Here is a 19,911-nt window from a genome sequence, read left to right on the forward strand (position 1 = left end):
CACACTCTCCCAGTGAGACTGGCTTCTGTCATGAGATCAGAGCACACTCTCCCAGTGAGACTGGCTTCTGTCATGAGATCAGAGCACGCTCTCCCAGTGAGACTGGCTTCTGTCATGAGATCAGAGCACACTCTCCCAGTGAGACTGGCTTCTGTCATGAGATCAGAGCACACTCTCCCAGTGAGACTGGCTTCTGGCATGAGATCAGAGCACACTCTCCCAGTGAGACTGGCTTCTGTCATGAGATCAGAGCACACTCTCCCAGTGAGACTGGCTTCTGGCATGAGATCAGAGCACAATCTCCCAGTATGACTGGCCTCTGTCATGAGATCAGAGCACGCTCTCCCAGTGAGACTGGCTTCTGGCATGAGATCAGAGCACGCTCTCCCAGTGAGACTGGCTTCTGTCATGAGATCAGAGCACGCTCTTCCAGTGAGACTGGCTTCTGTCATGAGATCAGAGCACGCTCTCCCAGTGAGACTGGCTTCTGTCATGCGATCAGAGCACGCTCTCCCAGTGAGACTGGCTTCTGTCATGAGATCAGAGCACGCTCTCCCAGTGAGACTGGCTTCTGTCATGCGATCAGAGCACGCTCTCCCAGTGAGACTGGCTTCTGTCATGCGATCAGAGCACGCTCTCCCAGTGAGACTGGCTTCTGTCATGAGATCATGGAACACTCTCCCAGTGAGACTGGCTTCTGTCATGAGATCAGAGCACACTCTCCCAGTGAGACTGGCTTCTGTCATGCGATCAGAGCACACTCTCCCAGTGAGACTGGCTTCTGTCATGAGATCAGAGCACACTCTCCCAGTGAGACTGGCTTCTGTCATGAGATCAGAGCACACTCTCCCAGTGAGACTGGCTTCTGTCATGCGATCAGAGCACGCTCTCCCAGTGAGACTGGCTTCTGTCATGAGATCAGAGCACGCTCTCCCAGTGAGACTGGCTTCTCTCATGCGATCAGAGCACGCTCTCCCAGTGAGACTGGCTTCTGTCATGAGATCAGAGCACGCTCTCCCAGTGAGACTGGCTTCTGTCATGAGATCAGAACACGCTCTCCCAGTGAGACTGGCTTCTGTCATGAGATCAGAGCACGCTCTCCCAGTGAGACTGGCTTCTGTCATGCGATCAGAGCACGCTCTCCCAGTGAGACTGGCTTCTGTCATGAGATCAGAGCACGCTCTCCCAGTGAGACTGGCTTCTGTCATGCGATCAGAGCACGCTCTCCCAGTGAGACTGGCTTCTGTCATGCGATCAGAGCACGCTCTCCCAGTGAGACTGGCTTCTGTCATGAGATCAGAGCACGCTCTCCCAGTGAGACTGGCTTCTGTCATGAGATCAGAACACGCTCTCCCAGTGAGACTGGCTTCTGTCATGAGATCAGAGCACGCTCTCCCAGTGAGACTGGCTTCTGTCATGCGATCAGAGCACGCTCTCCCAGTGAGACTGGCTTCTGTCATGCGATCAGAGCACGCTCTCCCAGTGAGACTGGCTTCTGTCATGCGATCAGAGCACGCTCTCCCAGTGAGACTGGCTTCTGTCATGAGATCAGAGCACGCTCTCCCAGTGAGACTGGCTTCTGTCATGCGATCAGAGCACGCTCTCCCAGTGAGACTGGCTTCTGTCATGAGATCAGAGCACGCTCTCCCAGTGAGACTGGCTTCTGTCATGCGATCAGAGCACGCTCTCCCAGTGAGACTGGCTTCTGTCATGAGATCAGAACACACTCTCCCAGTGAGACTGGCTTCTCTCTCCCAGTGAGACTGGCTTCTGGCATGAGATCAGAGCACGCTCTCCCAGTGAGACTGGCTTCTGTCATGCGATCAGAGCACGCTCTCCCAGTGAGACTGGCTTCTGTCATGCGATCAGAGCACGCTCTCCCAGTGAGACTGGCTTCTGTCATGAGATCAGAGCACGCTCTCCCAGTGAGACTGGCTTCTGTCATGAGATCAGAACACACTCTCCCAGTGAGACTGGCTTCTCTCTCCCAGTGAGACTGGCTTCTGGCATGAGATCAGAGCACGCTCTCCCAGTGAGACTGGCTTCTGTCATGCGATCAGAGCACGCTCTCCCAGTGAGACTGGCTTCTGGCATGAGATCAGAACACGCTCTCCCAGTGAGACTGGCTTCTGTCATGCGATCAGAGCACGCTCTCCCAGTGAGACTGGCTTCTGGCATGAGATCAGAACACGCTCTCCCAGTGAGACTGGCTTCTGTCATGAGATCAGAGCACGCTCTCCCAGTGAGACTGGCTTCTGTCATGCGATCAGAGCACGCTCTCCCAGTGAGACTGGCTTCTGTCATGAGATCAGAGCACGCTCTCCCAGTGAGACTGGCTTCTGTCATGCGATCAGAGCACGCTCTCCCAGTGAGACTGGCTTCTGTCATGCGATCAGAGCACGCTCTCCCAGTGAGACTGGCTTCTGTCATGAGATCAGAGCACGCTCTCCCAGTGAGACTGGCTTCTGTCATGCGATCAGAGCACGCTCTCCCAGTGAGACTGGCTTCTGTCATGCGATCAGAGCACGCTCTCCCAGTGAGACTGGCTTCTGTCATGAGATCAGAGCACGCTCTCCCAGTGAGACTGGCTTCTGTCATGAGATCAGAGCACGCTCTCCCAGTGAGACTGGCTTCTGTCATGCGATCAGAGCACGCTCTCCCAGTGAGACTGGCTTCTGTCATGCGATCAGAGCACGCTCTCCCAGTGAGACTGGCTTCTGTCATGAGATCAGAACACGCTCTCCCAGTGAGACTGGCTTCTGTCATGAGATCAGAGCACGCTCTCCCAGTGAGACTGGCTTCTGTCATGAGATCAGAGCACGCTCTCCCAGTGAGACTGGCTTCTGTCATGAGATCAGAACACGCTCTCCCAGTGAGACTGGCTTCTGTCATGAGATCAGAGCACGCTCTCCCAGTGAGACTGGCTTCTGTCATGCGATCAGAGCACGCTCTCCCAGTGAGACTGGCTTCTGTCATGAGATCAGAGCACGCTTTCCCAGTGAGACTGGCTTCTGTCATGAGATCAGAGCACGCTCTCCCAGTGAGACTGGCTTCTGTCATGAGATCAGAACACACTCTCCCAGTGAGACTGGCTTCTGGCATGAGATCAGAGCACACTCTCCCAGTGAGACTGGCCTCTGTCATGAGATCAGAGCACGCTCTCCCAGTGAGACTGGCTTCTGTCATGAGATCAGAACACACTCTCCCAGTGAGACTGGCTTCTCTCTCCCAGTGAGACTGGCTTCTGGCATGAGATCAGAGCACACTCTCCCAGTGAGACTGGCTTCTGTCATGAGCACACTCTCCCAGTGAGACTGGCTTCTGGCATGAGATCAGAGCACACTCTCCCAGTGAGACTGGCTTCTGTCATGAGATCAGAGCACACTCTCCCAGTGAGACTGGCTTCTGGCATGAGATCAGAGCACACTCTCCCAGTGAGACTGGCTTCTGGCATGAGATCAGAGCACACTCTCCCAGTGAGACTGGCTTCTGTCATGAGATCAGAGCACGCTCTCCCAGTGAGACTGGCTTCTGTCATGCGATCAGAGCACGCTCTCCCAGTGAGACTGGCTTCTGTCATGCGATCAGAGCACGCTCTCCCAGTGAGACTGGCTTCTGTCATGAGATCATGGAACACTCTCCCAGTGAGACTGGCTTCTGTCATGAGATCAGAGCACACTCTCCCAGTGAGACTGGCTTCTGTCATGAGATCAGAGCACACTCTCCCAGTGAGACTGGCTTCTGTCATGCGATCAGAGCACACTCTCCCAGTGAGACTGGCTTCTGTCATGAGATCAGAGCACACTCTCCCAGTGAGACTGGCTTCTGTCATGAGATCAGAGCACACTCTCCCAGTGAGACTGGCTTCTGTCATGAGATCAGAGCACACTCTCCCAGTGAGACTGGCTTCTGTCATGAGATCAGAGCACACTCTCCCAGTGAGACTGGCTTCTGGCATGAGATCAGAGCACACTCTCCCTGTGAGACTGGCTTCTGTCATGAGATCAGAGCACACTCTCCCAGTGAGACTGGCTTCTGGCATGAGATCAGAGCACACTCTCCCAGTGAGACTGGCTTCTGTCATGAGATCAGAGCACACTCTCCCAGTGAGACTGGCTTCTGGCATGAGATCAGAGCACACTCTCCCAGTGAGACTGGCTTCTGGCATGAGATCAGAGCACACTCTCCCAGTGAGACTGGCTTCTGTCATGAGATCAGAGCACAGTCTCCCAGTGAGACTGGCCTCTGTCATGAGATCAGAGCACGCTCTCCCAGTGAGACTGGCTTCTGGCATGAGATCAGAGCACGCTCTCCCAGTGAGACTGGCTTCAGTCATGAGATCAGAGCACGCTCTCCCAGTGAGACTGGCTTCTGTCATGAGATCAGAGCACGCTCTCCCAGTGAGACTGGCTTCTGTCATGAGATCAGAGCACGCTCTCCCAGTGAGACTGGCTTCTGTCATGCGATCAGAGCACGCTCTCCCAGTGAGACTGGCTTCTGTCATGAGATCAGAGCACGCTCTTCCAGTGAGACTGGCTTCTGTCATGAGATCAGAGCACGCTCTCCCAGTGAGACTGGCTTCTGTCATGCGATCAGAGCACGCTCTCCCAGTGAGACTGGCTTCTGTCATGAGATCAGAGCACGCTCTCCCAGTGAGACTGGCTTCTGTCATGCGATCAGAGCACGCTCTCCCAGTGAGACTGGCTTCTGTCATGAGATCAGAGCACGCTCTCCCAGTGAGACTGGCTTCTGTCATGAGATCAGAACACGCTCTCCCAGTGAGACTGGCTTCTGTCATGAGATCAGAGCACGCTCTCCCAGTGAGACTGGCTTCTGTCATGCGATCAGAGCACGCTCTCCCAGTGAGACTGGCTTCTGTCATGAGATCAGAGCACGCTCTCCCAGTGAGACTGGCTTCTGTCATGCGATCAGAGCACGCTCTCCCAGTGAGACTGGCTTCTGTCATGCGATCAGAGCACGCTCTCCCAGTGAGACTGGCTTCTGTCATGAGATCAGAGCACGCTCTCCCAGTGAGACTGGCTTCTGTCATGAGATCAGAACACGCTCTCCCAGTGAGACTGGCTTCTGTCATGAGATCAGAGCACGCTCTCCCAGTGAGACTGGCTTCTGTCATGCGATCAGAGCACGCTCTCCCAGTGAGACTGGCTTCTGTCATGAGATCAGAGCACGCTCTCCCAGTGAGACTGGCTTCTGTCATGCGATCAGAGCACGCTCTCCCAGTGAGACTGGCTTCTGTCATGCGATCAGAGCACGCTCTCCCAGTGAGACTGGCTTCTGTCATGAGATCAGAGCACGCTCTCCCAGTGAGACTGGCTTCTGTCATGAGATCAGAGCACGCTCTCCCAGTGAGACTGGCTTCTGTCATGAGATCAGAACACACTCTCCCAGTGAGACTGGCTTCTCTCTCCCAGTGAGACTGGCTTCTGGCATGAGATCAGAGCACGCTCTCCCAGTGAGACTGGCTTCTGGCATGAGATCAGAGCACGCTCTCCCAGTGAGACTGGCTTCTGTCATGCGATCAGAGCACGCTCTCCCAGTGAGACTGGCTTCTGGCATGAGATCAGAACACGCTCTCCCAGTGAGACTGGCTTCTGTCATGAGATCAGAGCACGCTCTCCCAGTGAGACTGGCTTCTGTCATGCGATCAGAGCACGCTCTCCCAGTGAGACTGGCTTCTGTCATGAGATCAGAGCACGCTCTCCCAGTGAGACTGGCTTCTGTCATGCGATCAGAGCACGCTCTCCCAGTGAGACTGGCTTCTGTCATGCGATCAGAGCACGCTCTCCCAGTGAGACTGGCTTCTGTCATGAGATCAGAGCACGCTCTCCCAGTGAGACTGGCTTCTGTCATGCGATCAGAGCACGCTCTCCCAGTGAGACTGGCTTCTGTCATGAGATCAGAGCACGCTCTCCCAGTGAGACTGGCTTCTGTCATGCGATCAGAGCACGCTCTCCCAGTGAGACTGGCTTCTGTCATGAGATCAGAGCACGCTCTCCCAGTGAGACTGGCTTCTGTCATGAGATCAGAGCACGCTCTCCCAGTGAGACTGGCTTCTGTCATGCGATCAGAGCACGCTCTCCCAGTGAGACTGGCCTCTGTCATGCGATCAGAGCACGCTCTCCCAGTGAGACTGGCTTCTGTCATGCGATCAGAGCACGCTCTCCCAGTGAGACTGGCTTCTGTCATGAGATCAGAGCACACTCTCCCAGTGAGACTGGCTTCTGTCATGAGATCAGAGCACGCTCTCCCAGTGAGACTGGCTTCTGTCATGCGATCAGAGCACGCTCTCCCAGTGAGACTGGCTTCTGTCATGAGATCAGAGCACACTCTCCCAGTGAGACTGGCTTCTGTCATGAGATCAGAACACACTCTCCCAGTGAGACTGGCTTCTCTCTCCCAGTGAGACTGGCTTCTGGCATGAGATCAGAGCACGCTCTCCCAGTGAGACTGGCTTCTGGCATGAGATCAGAGCACGCTCTCCCAGTGAGACTGGCTTCTGGCATGAGATCAGAGCACGTTCTTCCAGTGAGACTGGCTTCTGTCATGAGATCAGAGCACGCTCTCCCAGTGAGACTGGCTTCTGTCATGAGATCAGAGCACGCTCTCCCAGTGAGACTGGCTTCTGTCATGAGATCAGAGCACGCTCTCCCAGTGAGACTGGCTTCTGTCATGAGATCAGAGCACGCTCTCCCAGTGAGACTGGCTTCAGTCATGAGATCAGAGCACGCTCTCCCAGTGAGACTGGCTTCTGTCATGAGATCAGAGCACACTCTCCCAGTGAGACTGGCTTCTGTCATGAGATCAGAGCACACTCTCCCAGTGAGACTGGCTTCTCTCTCCCAGTGTATGTGCAAGCAGCGAGCACAAAGGAAAAAAGCCGGGTTCGTTCCAGTTCTGACAGCCGTTGTTTAGTTTGTAAACTGTTTGTTTTAATTATGTTGGCTTTATATGTAATGTATTTTAGTTGTGTTTTAAGTTGTTTTTATAATTTATTGGATTTTATTGTAAGCCACTTTGATGACACTGTATCAAAGGGCAGTCAATCAAATTGAATGAAGAAGAAGAATTAACTACATGCTCAAATAATTTGAGATGCTAAATTCTTTAGTTCTCTTCTTAAGGACTGGATGGACATGTTTTTTTAAGCAGAGAACATAGCTTTGCAATTTTTCTTTAAATAACTGAACATCTACAACCCATGGTGCAAAGTCTTACCTCCATTCACAGTCGGGCCACATGCAGACATAGGGCTTCTCCCCTGTGTGGCGCCGGAAATGGGCCTTCAGGTGCGAGCTCTTGGTATACATCTTGTTGCAGCCAGGGTGGCTGCACTTGTGCACCCGGATAACTGACGAGGAGACCCTGGGAAACTTCTGTGCTCCATCCACCCCCAGGACATTTCCCAGGTTCAGTGGCCTCATAGTGATGGGCAGTGGGGCAATCCGTACGTACTTTTGGTCCATGATAGCCAAAGGGGAGGGAGCAGCCTGTGGGGTGACGGTGCTGATGATTAACTGTGCCACTCTAATGCCAGTGCCACCCACAGCACTCTGTGCTAGCTGAGCGCCATTGTCCAACTGAATGGGTTGCAGCTGGAGGATGACTGGAATGCTTCCCGTGGGTGCTGCCACACAGTTGACAGTGCTCAAGGTGGCTCCCCCAGCCTGGTGGTTGCTTGGTGTGCCATCTCCTGAAGGCGGCACTGCTGGAGACTGCTCTGCGCAAGAGCCACCCAAATTGATTGACTTGATCTCGAGCTTGGCTCCAATTGGCTCCTTAATGAGCTCCATCTTCTCCTTCAGGAATTCCTCAATCTCCTCTAGTGTGGGGATGAAGTCCCGGGACATTTCGCTGCAGAAGTCGGGTACTTTCAGGTGTGCCTCATAGACTGCTGGCTGGGGGTCATCACCTTTCCTGACTGTACTCTCCTGTGGCAGGTTGTTTCCCCCACTATCTGACACTCCAGGGCTGGGAGCTTCTCCCCCACAGTTCTCCATCCTGCACCTGTGCAAGCCCATGGGACTGGAAGAGGAAGGAAACAGGTCCACAGTGGCCAGGGTCTCGCTGTGCTTTACAGAAACCATCAGTTCACCAGGTGGGCACTGGATCTTGTAGTACAACTGGTAGTTCACAAAGGAGATCCTTACACTACCTAGCAGGAAGAACGAAGTACAGCAATTAGTCAGTCCCCAAGCAACAAGAGAATTTATCCATTTTATCCCCCAGAATGAGAATAGCCTTTTTGTTTACTCCTTTAATTTACTTTAAGGATTTCAGTGATCTTGTATTTAACCTAAATACTGTTATCATGAAACTCTGAGCCCTACTCAGGCAAGGTGACAGACTGGGAATAGTGAAATGTGGAGCACAGGCAAGAGCAGTGCATGCTTCACACAACCGCTATCCCAACACACAACAGGTACAGCACGGGCAGCAGTGTGGCACACTTCACACACACACACACACACACACACACACACCAGGTACAGCACTGCACACCACATTCACACACAACAGGTACAGCACTGCACACTTCACACAGACACATGCAACAGGTACAGCACTGCACACTTCACACACACTGCCCCATCTCAGAGCAGGTACAGCATGGGCAACAGCACTGTCTCACACACACAACAGGTACAGCTCTGCACACCAATGCTCCCTCCATGGAGAGACTAGGTGTGTGCAAAATGTTTTTCATGAGAGCAGCAATTTTTTAAATCAACAATTTTTGAGCACCAGTATCAACACTGCATTTCGGTATATAGCACAAATAAAAATGTATGTGAGAAACCATGTAAAACCTGTGAGTAATGCTCCGAAATGTGTGAGGAATCGCTCACCTGCTCAGCTTAGAGGGAACAATGCTGTACACTTCACACACACACAAAACAGGTACAGCATGACGCACTTCACAGACACACACACACCAGGTACAGCATGACGCACTTCACACACACACACACACCAGGTACAGCACGACGCACTTCACACACACACACACACACCAGGTACAGCACTGCTCGCTTCCCACAGACACCGGCAGCAGCAAGCTGTCAGAATGGTTGTTGTGACCTGGACATTTGCACATGGAGAACTAGGTAAACTCAACACACTCCCCATAGTTTACTACACAAATCTCCTTTAGCTGGTAGCAGATTAGAAAGAAATCCTAACATAAAAAACTACATAAAGAAGATTTAGTGGAGGGAGAGGAAGGGTCTTGGCAGTTTCCTCACACCCCCTTGGGCTTCCCATTCAATCAGAGCCAGGGCTGGGACCTGGAACCTTGAGCCCCCAATCGCAGCTGCCTGGGGACTTTCCCCCTCCTATCCGTGTCCATGGCATCCCCAGCTGTGGCTGGCATAGGGAGCAGAAGATCTGAGCTGGGAGCCTTTCATCACTGCACTACAGCTCAAAGAGAACCTCTTCATTTTATTTCCATTATTATTACTTACTTAGACCTGCCCATTATGATGATGTAGTTACTTGCTCTCAGTTTTGCTACTGTCCACCCTGGTGTTGCAGTTACTAAAGGGAAGGTGAGAGATTTTGTGTAAAGTATCTAGAAAGAGCTTCCAGAGTGTGCAGCTCCCCTCTTCCAAGCAGACTCAGCCTCCTCATTTAGATTTCTCCCTGTGAGATGAATTGCAGCTGTACAAGTGTGCTTTCTCGAAGCCTCAAATTGTGCATGTAATGTGTTTTGTCAGACAATACCTATGAAAGGCACTTGTTTTCAGTTTTTATTTAATTGTGTTGGTAATTCGTGTTTATTACAACAGATATGAAAATGTAAGGAATCAATTAAAAATATGACTTCATTTTTGCAGGTATTTATTTATTTATTTATTTATTTCTTGGTTTTTATATACCGAAGTTCCTGTATACAATACATATCACTCCGGTTCACATTTAACAGATATAGCTATCGCCGGGTAGGCGGTTTACATGGAACATATCAAATATAATATAATGAACAGAAGAACTATAATACAGTGTAATATATTATATTAAGAAACAACTAAGATCAACTTAGGTAACAACTTGGAACAAAAAACTGACTCAATGTGAGCATTACATTATTGTGGTAAGACAAGGCTGGAAGTTTGTTCTTCCTGCTTTAGCTCTCTGGGAAAGCTTGAAGGAAGAGCCAAGTCTTGAGTTTCACCTTGAACGTTGTATGGCACGGTTCTAGGCGGAGGTCCGGTGGTAGTGAGTTCCAGAGTGACGGGCCCGCTGTGGATAGAGCGCGTTTCCTCAGGGTAGATTTTGCAGGTTGGGTGATCATTCTGTTCTGGTATGCCCTTCTGGTTGGTTTGTTAGAAGAGTGTAGTTGAAGCTGGAAAGTTAGGTTGAGGGGGGAGATGTTATGTAGTGCCTTGTGAACCATCATGCAGGTCTTGAACTGGATCCTATATTTGATGGGGAGCCAGTGGAGGTGCTGTAGGATTGGGGTGATATGGTCCCTTTTTTTGGCATTGGTAAGGATCCTTGCAGTGGCATTCAGAACCATCTGGAGTGGCTTGGTAGTGTATGCTGGAAGGCCCTGCAGGAGTGAATTACAGTAGTCTAATTTAGTTAGAATGATGGCTTGGAGTACTGTGCGGAAATCCCTATAGAGTAAAAGGGGCTTTAGTTTCTTTAGCACTTGTAGTTTAAAGAAGCATTCTTTTGTGGTGTTATTTATGAATTTATTGAGGCTGAGTTTGTCGTCAAGTAGTACACCCAGATCTCTGACTTGAGGTGCGGTGGAATATCCTGAGGTGTCTGGAGAGTTGATGGATGTTGGCGGGGTAGATTGATCTGGTGCTATGATGAGAATTTCCATTTTTTTGGTGTTTAGCACCAGGTTGAGGCTGGTTAGTAGATCGTTGATGGATGAGAGGCATTTTTTCCAATAGGATATGGTTTTGTGTATGGTCTCCGTGATAGGGATGAGAATTTGAATGTCATCTGCATATAAGAAATGGGTGAGCTTGAGGTTAGTGAGTAGATGACAGAGAGGGAGCAGGTAAATGTTGAAAAGGGTGGGTGAGAGTGATGATCCTTGTGGTACCCCCATCTTGACTTGGATGGGGTGAGATTCCTTGTTGTTTATCTTCACTTTGTATGTTCTGTTCTCTAGGAAGGACTTAAACCAGTTGAGAGCTGTTCCAGTGATGCCGATGACTGATAGTTGTTGTAGTAGGCTAGGGTGGTTCACGGTGTCGAAAGCTGAGGAAAGATCCAGAAGCACGAGAAGACAAGGTTGGCCTTTTTCGAGATTGAAGATAATGTTGTCTGTTAGTGTGGCTAATAAGGATTCGGTGCTCTTTTTCTTTCGGAATCCATATTGGTTGTTAGTGAGGATGTTGTTGTCTTCAAGGAATTCAGAAAGTTGTCTGTTGACGATTTTCTCCATAATTTTAGCTAGCATAGGGAGGTTCGCTATAGGTCTGTAGTTAGCCAGATCTGTAGTGGGAAGGTTGGGTTTTTTGAGTAGAGGTTTGAGAAGTGCTAACTTGAGTTGTTTAGGAACTTGGCCTTGGGCGAGGGAGCAGTTAATGATATCAGCCACTGGCTTGGCAATGGTGTCCTGGATTGAACTCAGCAGGTTTGATGGTATATGGTCTAAGGGGTGAGAGGACGGTTTTATCTTCTTAAGGATATTTACTATTTCTAAGGTGGAAGTGGGTTCGAGAGATTCAAGCACTGCTGTGTGAGTGTTGGGTTGAGAGGCGGTTGTTGTATCTGATTGCTGGCTGTGGTTGCTTGTAAGGCTAGTGTGTGGCGTAGGCCCTTTGAGGGGGGCTACGAGGGCTGTGATTTTGTTGTCGAAAAAATCGGCAAGTTCACTGGCTTTTTTTAGAGCTTGGTCATCTGGGATGCTTGGTCCAGGAGGATTAGTGAGGGCTGAGACATAAGAGAAGAGTGCTCTTGAATCGAATGAGAGGTGGTGTATCTTTTTGGAGTAATATTCTCTTTTTGTTTTGTGGATTTCGTTTCTGTAGGTGTTGAGGCATGATTTGTAGTTGAGGAGGGTTGTTGTAGAAGGGCTTTTACGCCATAGGTTTTCCTTGCTTCTAAGCTCGTGTTTACGAGACTTCAGTTTTGTGGTGAACCAAGGTTTTCTGTTATCTTTGTCCGGGTTAATAGACTTAGTAGTCAAGGGACATACATGATCTGCAACCTTGTTGGTGATGTTGAGCCATGATGAAGTTGCTGAGTTAGCGTCGGTGAGGTCCAGATTCGTTAGTTCTTTGGCTAGGTGTTTGCTTAGGTGATCTCCTGAGCACTGTTTCCTGACTGAGATGTTAATAGTTTGGGTTGTTAGGGGAAGAGGCTCAGGGATCTTTAACATTGAAGAGATGATTCTGTGGTCAGTCCAAGGAACCGCAAGGCAGGTTGGAGTGGTGTGGGAAGATAGACCTTCGTTTATAAAGATCAGGTCTAAGGTATGACCAGCTTTGTGGGTAGGTTCTGTCACAATTTGTCTGAAACCCATATGGGTGAGGGAGGCGAGAATGGTTTTGCAGTTGGAAGAATGAGGATGGACATCCACGTGGAGGTTGAAGTCTCCCATAAGGATAGTTGGTTTTCCTGAATTTAAGTGTTTTGCTGCTAGTTCTATGATAGGGGAAGGGTCTGATTCCAAGAGACCGGGAGGAGCGTAGATTAGTGCTATAGTCAGATGCTTTGAGTTGAATAAAGCGAATTCCAAGTTGGCTATGGTGTTGGATGTCTGCAATGACAGACCTAGTGTTTTTTTGGTTGCTAAGAGGAGGCCTCCTCCTCTTTTTTTGCGTCTGGGTATGGACAGTATGTCGTAGGTCTGGATAGGAAGCTGGTTGATTAGAGTTGTGTCGGTTGGTTTTAACCAGGTTTCTGTGATGGCACAGATATCTGGTTTAGAGTCGGATAAGAAGTCGTTAAGTATGTGTGTTTTCTTGGATATGGATTGCGCATTAAACAGTGTGATTGAGAAAAGAGCCAGGCCGAGGCATTGGGTGATTGGTGTCAGCATGATGGGTCTGAGTCTCTGTTGGCGGTTGTGGTGTAGTGGTGTGGTGGGGAGCTTGGGTGCTTTCCATCTTTGGTTGTGGATGATAGGGATGGTTATGGGGTGCATGATGGGAAAGTAGCTTGAGAAGATGGTTGAGTGCTGAGAGGCGAAAGGTGTTGTCTGGTGCTGGTTGTCTGGAGTTGGTGCTGGATGAATGCTGCTAGGTGGTCAGATGTAGTTTGTTGCTGTCGATTGTTGAGTTGGAAGCTGGTTTTTAAGGGATTGGTAGGTTAGACTTTGTGTGAAGGCCGAGGGTCCCCGAGAACGTTACAGTAAGCAGAGGATTGTCTGTGGCTACTCCGGGTTAGGGTCGGGGCTCCTTCGGGGCTGCAACTAAGGGGCGAGACAAAGGGGCAAGCCCCTTTGACGCGCTCCTTCGGCGCGCGACGTTCGGCGCGCGGCGCCTGAGATGTCTGAATTTGAAGGTGCTGTTGGTCACTAGTCGTGATGTGATTGGTTGCCTGTCTGTTCTTGGTTGCCTGTCTGTTCTTGTTTTAATAAATTCCCAGGAAAAAATAAAGTAAAAACTGAAAATGAAGGCCCCATGAATACTGCATAAAACCCGAGCTCTCAACATGTAGTTTTGGTACCGCGTGGCCCAGGGGCTTTCACAGCAGACAAAACAGTTTCATCCATCATAGCCGAGCATGACACACCCCTGGTTCATAAGATGAGGAAAGATAAATCTATAATAGCAAACTGACAGTGTTCTTCATCTTCTGATTCTGGGGCTCCTGCCCCTCCTGGGCTATGTGCACGTCACAGCATCTTGTCCTCTCATGACTAATCTGTCATTTGCATACTTTTCAGATGTCATCATTTTCCTGTAGGACTAAATTTCTTCATCTCAGACTCACAGGAAAAACTAACACAGATTTTAACCTTTTGAAGGTTAAGATCTCTTAAGATTCTTCTCTGTTTCAAGTGCATAAACCCATAAAGTGAGAGCAATGGGCAAAAACTTTCTATTTTTTAGGAAGAAAAATGTGTTTGCATTTATTGGGCACAGGGTAACAGTCACAGCTGGGGTTGAATTAGCTCAAGTGATCATGTGGTAAGTAGATGTGAGAGATCTCTTAAAATGAATGAATTCTGAATGTAGGTGAAAGATGCATGCATGGACAGTAGCCAGGGTTGACGTCTTGACAATTAGTACTCCTGCTCACTTCGAAACTTAATTCAATCCCTTTGTTCTTTATGGAAAAGTCATCGTAGATTTCATGCATCCGAATAGGGCAAGGAGGGCCACAAGGAATTCTATGTTCTTACCAATGACACTGCCCTGCTTGGCGTGTCATTGGTAAGAATTCCTGAATTCATTATGCTAAGATTATCAGGGCACCTGCAGATTCTCTTCAAGCCCCTGTTTCTCATTCTGTTTTTGAATCTGAGGAAGGGAGGATCATCTATAGAAAGCTGGTAAATTGCTCCAGTAAACAAGATATCACCTTACTCTCCCTTCTGTGCATGCAGCTGGACTAACACAGCAATCACACAACACAACAAGGAATCTTCTAAGGCTCCTATTTCCATTTCCACTTAATATCCCATCCTTTCAGTCTAGCAAAGTTGCCCAAAGCAGTTTAAAATCCAGAAGCTTTAAAATATATTTAAATAATAGTCATATAAATATATATCATACAATATAATGATAACAATTATCCCCACCATCCCAAACTTCTCTAACCAGCCCCCCTTTCTCACTGAGGAACAGCATCTCTATCCTCCTATCTCACCCCAATTAAATAAATAAACCCCAAGGGAGAGGTACAATATTGGAGGTGACTTTCTTCTAAGCACAAAGGAAGAGCAGGATCTGGGGGCAATTTGTATCTGATGATTGTATATAGCATGTACATTACTCCTGCTTTTTGTAAATTAACCCTGTACTCCCCTCCCCTGTTCCCAGCATACTCATTAGCTCCAAGTTACTGCCCTGCCCCTTCCCCCTCCTCCCCCCCAGTTAAAATATCAGTTACAATGTAAAGCCCTGTTGGCTGATTTTGCTGTTGTCTGGAAACCGATGTGATGTCTCGTGCGAATGTCGGTATAGAAAAATGTTAAATAAATAAATAAATAAATAAATAAATAAATGATCTTAAGGTGGCCAAACAGGTGGATAAAGTGATGGTAAAAGCCAGAAAAATGCTTGCCTGCATAGGGAGAGGAATGGTCAGCAGAATAGTGAGGTTATATTGCGTCTATATAGGTCCCTGGTGAGACCTCACTTGGAATACTGTGTACAATTCTGGAGACCGCACCTTCAAAAGGAAATAAACAAGATGAAGTTGGTCCAGAGGGTGGTTACTAAAATGGTTAGTGATCTTCGTTCTAAAGCATATGGTATAGACTTAAAGATCTAAACGTATACTTTAGAAGAAAGGCGAGCTAGGAGAGACATGATAAAGACATTCAAATGTCTCAAATGTTTCTATGCACAGGAACCGAACCTCTTTCAATTAAAAAGATTATCTTAGAATGAGATGGGATAAGAGTAAAAGATGGTAGACTCAGGAGTAATCTTAGGAAATATTCTTTTACAGAGAAAGCAGTGGGTGCATGGAACAGCCTCCCACTTGAAGTGGTTCAGACAAAAATATCTGAATTTAAGAATGGGATAAATGCAGGGGTTCTCTAAGGGAGTGATGGGAATTATAAAGCTAAATTAGGTGGGTAGATGGGTCACACGGTCTTTTTCTGCAGTCATGTTTCTATGTTAATAAACCTGGCAAGCCCAAACCCACAGAAACCTCCCATCCCCGGTCCATTCAAAATATTCTGTTTCAGATTCCTGTCCTCTCTTCATCCCTGCCCTTTATCAACTACACTAATCTCTGCAGAATAACCCAAATCTCTGGGGCTCTTCTAATATCGCCCTACACCAAAAAATAGACTCCGAAGGATTTTCTGTTCTGGCCCTTCTTGGCTTCACCTTTTTGAGAAGAGAAACACGCGTTTTGAGTTTTGTTTTGTTTTTTAAAGGAAACTTTTGGTCATTTCACCATTTGACATTGCACTAGAACTTTGTAGTCTTGCTTCTGCCATTTTACATCAACAGTACAGGCACCAGAGAGCAGCAGATGACGATGCTGAAAAGTGCCCGACTCCCGTGTGCTCTTTAAACTCTCCTCGGGCAGGGCGCCGGGTCTATGACGTCACCTCCGCCTCGCGTCTTTCCCCTGCCCCCAGTCCTTCCTGATTGGACGAGCTTCCCAACCTGACAAGCCGTGCCCAACTTTTTCATTGGCCCGAACTCGGCGTCCCCAGCCACGTCACATGCACAGAAGAAGTTGCCAACATTCCGAAACTGCCCCCCTCCCCCAGCCCAGGGCGAGCACGCGCGGTCCCTAACCCGGTCCGGGACCGAGGCGAGCAGCGCGCGCTATCCCATAACAAGTCAGTGCGCGCCGGACAACAGCACACGCCAGGCAGGGGATTTACTGCGCTGCAGTCGCCACCCAAATCCAACTCCCCGGATCACATGCTCCCAAAAATGAACTCTGCCCCGATCGCACGTGGAGTGGAGCTGCGGGTTCCGAGCTGAACCCCTTACCTGACGGACGGCGGCGGCTGCTCACTCCCTGCCTTCCATGCTGGCATCTCCTCCTTCTCGCTCACATGACTCTGCTCCCGGCGGAGGCTCGAGCCAGATCTCCTCCCTCCCATTGGGCGGCGGGAGAGGCTCGACCCAATCGCTGTGCGCTCATTGGTCGCTGGCAGAGAGAGGCTCGCCTCGGCGCCGCATGTGACGTCATGGCATGCGTGGTCTTGTGGCTGTCGGATACGGGCTAGTTAGTATTTTGTCTCTGCGGAGTGGAACGGCTGCAGAAGGTTTATTAGGACCGTGTCCCGTTTATAAAAACCTTTCCTGAGTGCATTCCTCAGGTGTACATGCTTCACTTATAGGAAGACAAGATCGCCATCTCAGCTCTGGTGTTCCAAACAAATTAATCCTGTCCTGTTTTTTTCATTACGTGCATGGAAATCATAACTAGAAACCCCGGCACTATATAAGCCTGTTTGGTCTAATGATTTCAGTACTGCGTGGGGGGTGCCGATTATATACTTTCCTATGTTCCATACCATATATGATAGATATACCAGTAGCTTAAAACAGGAGGGGGAACTGTGCTGTTCTCACCTACCTGTGTTTAATTAGATTGTACACTCCCTTGTTAAAGTTTACTTTAAAAAAAGAAGTTAATAAATCATAATTAAAAAAAAAAACACCAGACTACACTGAACTAGGCTCCTGGACTTTAGGAGCCCCAACTTCAAGGTGATGCTCTATTGCAGGGCTTCCCAACTCTATCCTGGGGACCCCACAGCCAATCGAGTTTTCAGGATATCCACAATAAATATGTATTAGATCAATTTACATATAATGGATTTGAGAAGCCCTGCCCTATTGGAAGTTTGAGGAAGGGAATGGAAAATAAAACAGAGGATGTATCGCTCCATGGTGAGACCACACCTTGAATACTGTGTGCAGTTCTAGTCACCCATTTCAAACAGGATATAGCTGCACTGGAGAAAGTGCAGAGAAGGGCGACCAAAATGATAAGTGGCATGGAATGGCATGCCTGATGAGGTAAGGCTAAGGAAGTTAGGGCTGTTCAGTTTGGAAAAGAGACAACTGAGGGTGGGGGGGGGGGGGATATGATAGAGGTCTATAAAATTATGAAAGGACTTGAACAAGCTAATGTAAATCAGTTATTTACTCTCTCAGAAGGACTAAGGAGCACTCCATGAAGTTAGCAAGTAGCTCATTTAAAACAAATCAAAGAAAATTCTTTTTCATTCAGCACATAGTTAAGCTCTGGAATTCATTGCCAGAGGATGTGGTTACAACAGTTAGCGTTATTAGGTTTAAAAAAGGTTTGGATAAGTTCATAGAGGAAAAATCCATAAACTGATATTACAGTAATTAATAAGCAATAGTAGCTTGAGATTTATCTAATGATTAGGTACTTGCCAGGTACTTGTTATTTAGATTGGCCATTGTTGGAAACAGGATACTGGGCTTGATGGACCCTTGGTCTGACCCAGAATGGCATATCTTATTTTGTTAAGGGGAGGATGGATGTAAGGTGAATAGTGGAGTGTCCCAGGGATCCATTCTGTGATCACTGCTTTTTAATATATTTATAAATAACCTGGAAATGGGAACAAGTGAGGTGATCAAATTGGCTGACACCAAATTAACTAAAGTTGTTAAATCAGAAGAAGAATGTGAGAAATTGCAAGAGGACCTTGAAAAATTGGGTAGGGCCAGCACAACCAAGCATGCATACCGTGCATTTGCATGGGGCAGCAAACCTAGGGGGGGGGGGGGCGGTGGCGGCAGTGGAAGCGAGCAGATTCATGGCAGCCTCCTCCTACCAAGTTCTGCTTGGCCAATGTACTGAACAGCAGAGCTCGAGACAATTAGAAGTGCAGAGTCACGATGGGAAAATGCCTTGGGGTGTGTGGGTGAGTGTTGTGTGAATGGAAGCTTGCCTGGGGTGGGTGTTGTGTGTGTGTGTGTGTGTGTGTGTGTGTGTGTGTGTGTGTGTGTGTGTGTAGAAAAGTTTGTGCCATCCTCACTAATTCACGACAAGCTCAAGGTGTCAGGACATTACATTTTTTTTCAGGTATGGAGAGTGGGAGATTTTTCCTTTCTTATTAGTTTCAATTATTGGGTAGTTTGTGCCTCTGCTATTTTGAAATATTCATTGCTGTTTTAGAAAAATTATAAACTTTTTATCTGTGTTCTTAATTATTCAATGTTATTCTATTCATCAGCTCTTTGACAATATTCATTTTATTAATATGGTTTATTATGCTTGTCATATATCTTGACTTTATTCTTTGATGATTTATGAGGAATGTTTCTGTTTTTCCATCACTGCATTGCATACACAGTCTGGTTTGTTGCAGTTTCCAGTTTGGTTTCTGTCTATCCATTTCTATTTATTCTGTATTTGGTGAGGGGGGGGGGGGGTCTGTCTGTGTTTGGCATCTGTGACCAAGGTGCGTATTCTGCTAGAATGTAGTTTCTGTGGACAGATTTATAAAGCCTGGTTTGTTCTGCATGCCTAAAGGAGGCATTTTAGAGCCTGGTGTAATATCTGCAGGGTTGCTGTTTCCTAGATAGGGTTGTTCCCTTTTGAGTGTTGACAGCTCCTTCTTGGTACATGATGTTTACTACATTATTGTCATTCAGTTTACTCTAGGCTTTCTGAGATCAAACCCACATCTATACACATTATAATAGCCCTGATACCATAAAGGTTCCAAATGTATTTTTTGCAGGGATTTCTGGGTGGCATCACAACAATGCATGCTATAAGACCCAGCCGGTGCCATTTTTATGTACTGGTAGGTGAAGCAGGACCACATCTGCACAATTTAGGAATTTTGGACCAGTGGGTGGGGTAAGATAGGTTTAGGAGGTATCAACTTTGAAAGCTTGGATTGTCAGAAGGCACAGGGCTTTTTTTGGTGGGGAAAGGGGTATGAGACAGAGCATAAGACTGATAGTTTCTATTGTGTGTTGGTTACTGGGAAAACAACAAAAATTCTGTATTAAAAAAAAAAAACAGAACAGGGGTGGGGGGGGGGGGGCAGCACTGTAATTGTTCACACAGGGCAGCAAAAATGCTAGTACCAGCCCTGAAACTGGGAGATTGGGCATGCAAATGGCAACTTAAATTTAATATAGACAAGTACAAAGTGATGCAACCCAAATTGTAGTTATAAAATGCAAGGTTCCACATTAGAAGTAATCACTCAGGAAAAGGATCAGCGCTGAAAATATGTTGACATCCTCTGCTCAGTGTGCAGCAGCAGCAGCCAAGAAAGCA

At 48.1% G+C, this 19,911-nt stretch overlaps 1 protein-coding gene across 1 annotated transcript in view; it reads right to left on the reverse strand.

Annotated features, from left to right (window-relative positions):
- The window catches only part of LOC115074340 (Krueppel-like factor 15), a 28,268-nt gene extending 11,593 nt beyond the window's left edge, over positions 1–16,675 (reverse strand). Inside the window, exons 1-2 of the mRNA XM_029573689.1 lie at positions 16,620–16,675; positions 7,237–8,173 (exon numbers count right to left, since the gene is read on the reverse strand). Coding sequence (XP_029429549.1) covers positions 7,237–8,105 — 869 coding nt within the window. The 5' untranslated portion in view covers positions 8,106–8,173; positions 16,620–16,675. The remainder of the gene's footprint in view (positions 1–7,236; positions 8,174–16,619) is intronic.
- Between the last annotated feature and the right edge of the window lie 3,236 nt (positions 16,676–19,911).

This window comes from Rhinatrema bivittatum, chromosome 12 (genome assembly GCF_901001135.1).
Source record: "Rhinatrema bivittatum chromosome 12, aRhiBiv1.1, whole genome shotgun sequence".
Lineage (NCBI taxonomy): Eukaryota > Metazoa > Chordata > Amphibia > Gymnophiona > Rhinatrematidae > Rhinatrema > Rhinatrema bivittatum.